Source organism: Leiobunum rupestre, chromosome 6, assembly GCF_980474605.1.
Source record: "Leiobunum rupestre chromosome 6, qqLeiRupe1.1.hap1, whole genome shotgun sequence".
Taxonomy (NCBI): domain Eukaryota; kingdom Metazoa; phylum Arthropoda; class Arachnida; order Opiliones; family Sclerosomatidae; genus Leiobunum; species Leiobunum rupestre.
The window spans coordinates 8495547-8499662 of NC_143389.1; the positions used below are offsets into that span (position 1 = coordinate 8495547).

The 4116-nt window shown below is 40.0% G+C and overlaps 1 protein-coding gene across 1 annotated transcript; it reads right to left on the reverse strand.

The window, feature by feature from the left end:
- Positions 1–1577: 1577 nt before the first annotated feature.
- On the reverse strand, positions 1578–2936 carry LOC149939220 (lewis-type alpha-(1,3)-fucosyltransferase-like). The gene has a single exon (XM_090178374.1). The coding sequence runs from the start codon at positions 2876–2878 to the stop codon at positions 1709–1711; it is 1170 nt and encodes a 389-aa protein (XP_090034500.1). The 5' UTR covers positions 2879–2936; the 3' UTR covers positions 1578–1708.
- Positions 2937–4116: the final 1180 nt, after the last annotated feature.

Below are 4116 nucleotides of genomic sequence, written 5' to 3' on the forward strand. Positions count from 1 at the left end.
AATATTTTATTGATTGACTATTCATTTTAATATAGGAGAATGAGAGGAAATTTACGAGTACACGTCCTTTGAGCTATTGACTAGAAATAGTTATATCCGTTTTCAATCCATTTTATTTCAAAACAAAAACCAACAAAGCCGATTGCGGGAAGTCGGGAGGTTTTTCACTCGCCGGCCTAGTCTCCATGGCAACGAACTGCTATCGGAGGAAGTTCGTTGTTGTTAGTCAAAGTAACGGAAGTTAAATATGACAAAACTTTTAAAATTCATTACCAAACAACCGCTTAATGTTTCTTCGCGTGATTTTCTCCGTTAAATTTCGTTTTTGCACACAATCCTGGGGGATCTGTGTGTATTAGTTTCACGTAGTGTGTTAGTCGCCGCCGCTGACGCCAGCGCCGACGCCCCTGCCGGAGTTCGCACGATTTCTCGTGGTACATTAGAGGGACAGAACATATGATACTTCAATCGATTGGAAATATCGTGCCCTCACTGGCAATGTTAACATTTGTGCAATCGGGCCAACCGAAGTGGGGCATTTGCCCATTTTAGTGATTTTTTGTGATTTTAGAATTTAAATGAACGTAAGTTTCTTAACATTGAGACCGACTCCGGTTGAATATTATATTATTAATTAGTTCTGATTATTTCTGAACAACGTTTTCGGTTGCATTATGAAATTTTAATTTTAAGTGAGATTTCTTGCCAATTCGTACACACTATTGTCTCAGGCGCCATCTAACTCAATGATGGCGTTTGGATACCATATTTGTGGTGTTTATATAAGTGTTCGTGTTTCGCTTCCTTATTTCCAAAACCCGGTAACTCGAAAAATTTGGTTTGTCTATAAATTAATTTAAATTGAAGTGTTCGTGTTTCGCTACCTTATTTACAAAACCATGTGACTCGAGCAATAGTTGATTTTATAAAATAAAAAGTGGTCTTGCCCAACTTGTTAAAATGTTGCTCTTACGTCACAAGACGCAGCTTTATTAGTGGATTCTTCGCACGAGCGATTTGCACGCGTGCTAAAAAAAACCTATATTCCTCGCGACTGTGGCGCGCGCTCGTAGGCTTGTGAAAGTAAGAGACTGTGACCTAAGAGCAACATTTCAACAAGAAGGCCACGTTAGTTTATAAAAAGAACTATTCGGTTTGTCTAAAACTTAATTTAAATTAACGTGTTCACGTTTCGCTACCTTATTTACCAAACCAGGTGACTCGAGCAATTCGGTTTGTCTAAAACTTAATTGAATCCACCAATGACCAAAGTAGCTTGCGAGAGGGTCTTGGACTTGGATGGCTAACTAATTAAAAAGATTTCTTTCCATTCCTGTTTACAGGGATTTTATTAAATCTTGTACTCCGCTGCTGTAAAAAGTACTTCGTTCGTTTTTCACAGTTTGTAGTGCAAATATTTATATCTGTTGCTTGAATTTATCAGATATTAATTAAAATACAATAATTATTATTTGACATTATCAAAATGAACTTCGACTCTTTTAAAGGGGCACACTTATTTATGATAATTAAAAACTAAATTAATGATAGCGTCTCATGGTTTCTAAGGCTGACACAATTCAAAAATATATCAACCACTGCGAAGGCTGTCAATCCAAGAATTTTCCCCCCTTTTTACATTGGCCCATAACTAAGTAAAATCAACTTCAAATATTCGAATTATAGTTCGTTTCACCATGATAATGTTTTATAAACGTATAAACCCGTTGTCCTTTGCCCAAGTCCGGCATTTGGCGTCATCGAAAAACCATTTCTTGAGATCAGCTTTGACCGAGGGAATAATTGGTGAATGAAGTTTATCGCAGAGGTAACACATCCATGGATAGAGGTACGAAGCGTACGAAGATTTCCACTCCAAGTATTTGGAAAACAGGTTCTCGTTTGAGGCGATCTCATTCAAATGGGCCGCGAGATCTTTGGGGTCCGGGAACCGAGTGGCGTCGACGTATCCGCCCGGAGGACCATATTTCCGGTAATCCGCCCAACCGAACACGACGGGGACCACGTCGTACTCCAAGACGTTGAAGAATTTCTCGGTCACGTAATCCAGACACAGAGAATTTTCGAAAGACAAATAGAATTTGTACGTTTTGAGGATATCATCGTAACACAGAGACGATTGTGATGGATAGCATTTTTTGGTACCGCATTTACCATATACGTCCAAGTCAATGTGCTTTCGTAGCTGGCGCACGTACTTCTCGCGTTTACTGGGAGTCTTACAGTCGCTGACGAACCAAACCACCGACTTCTTTTCTCGAAAAGGTGTTTTGCTATTATCGGATAAGTTTCTCGAGTGGGACACGCTTCTTTTACCCACGAAACCATATTTGACTTGGACATCCGAATCTTCTCTATAACTCATCGTCCAATTGAACACGCCATTCAGGGCCGACAAATTAGATTTGACCAACCAGGGCGCTTCTAGTACGTAAGCGATCCACACTTGGTTCGGATGTCGGTACTCTGGAAACCTTTCCGGTAGATCCAACAAGTGAAATATTACAGCGTCCGCCTCCTTGAGCCGGTTCTGGTTCTTCGTGACCAGACAGTTCGTATTCGGACAGTCGTAGCGCTTGAAAGAAGTGTCATTCTCTTCAAGTACGTAATAGTTTATGGTACTCCAAACTCCGTTCCACGGAGTTCCTAGTAATATGACCTTCGCTTGATCTCTCGAATTTCGGCTTCCTATTGTGTAATTGTAACCGAACAACGACACGTTTCTAGTTTCGTAGATGTAGTGAAAAGGTAATTGTCTACCTTTGAATTCTTTCGGTATCGTTTGGCGATGTTGAATTTCCGTTGAATTGAAAAAGATGGTCTTTCGTTCAGTGTTTCGTAGTAAAATTGTTATCATACCCAATGCAACCAGTCCTAATAAAAGGCTCAATAGCGAGCTCTTGTAACGAAAAGGCATCGATGGATTGTTGACTACCGTGGGCGTATACCTCGGCCTAAACCCAGTACTTCGTCGATCTGTAAAAATAAAAGCAAAAAAATGATTTTGTTAAAGTAAATACTAGGTGGTTTCTTTTCGTCCTTTCTCGGACTAAAAGTGTACTCTTTTTACCCTAAAACGTTTTATTCGCCTGTTACTGGGATGATCATTACTCCGCCCCATAAACTATTCGCTAGTCAGGAATATTAAAGCCATTCTTTTTACTCCTTCTGAAAAGGGGGTGTAAAGGAGTTAATCGGATTTGGTCGTCTGCTAGCTAGAATTTATCTGCTGAAAAGGCCACAGGCAGCCATATTGGAAAAACGTTTTAACTCCACACAAACTATTTTCCAGCACATAATCGGAGTAAAATGACGTCATACCCCTACTTTTCTAACCATTCATTTACAAAAACGCGTACTTAGAAACATATATAATTTATCATGGCTAGACTCTGGTGTAGTCGGGCCAGGGCGGGCCAGGGCGTCGCCCCGGTGCTTTTTTCAAAGGCAGGGCGCCGCCCCGCCTTGGTTTTTCCATTTTGCCAGGGCGTGCCCTGCCTCTTTTTTTCAACTTCCCAGGGCGCGCCTTGATTCTATTTCATTAAATGAAAAGAGACTTAAAACGGTTTGAAAATTCACAATTTATTTATTTAAAAAATCCAACGTTCGGAGGAACTGTTCCTCCTTCTTCAGGGATTTTTACAAGTCTGACCGTATAATGGTAAAACTTTGGGACGAAAAACTATTTATGCGCTTTATACATATAGTGGCTACTGTTCTATAGCCGTTAGCGTTTTTTCTCGAAGGCGAGTCGACCGTCGAAGGGTTATAGGAGCAACGGGCTCGATATCCTCGTTCGCGCGCGAGGCTACTATTGTCAATCTCCTCACCAAACCCCCACAAATGCTACCATAGATTGCCTTAAGTTCAAATTAATTACTTCCAAATTATATTTCGATTGTGAAATTTCAGACTATATTAGTTTAATACGTTTATGTGTAAATAACACTTGTTTCTCATTTCAAAATGAGTATTATAAACAAATCGATGGCACGGCCATGGGTTCACCTTTAAGTCCATTATTATGTAATTCCTTTATGGGAAATTTTGAGTTACTTGCCCTCAGTTCTGTCCCCAAAAAACCTAAATGTTTTT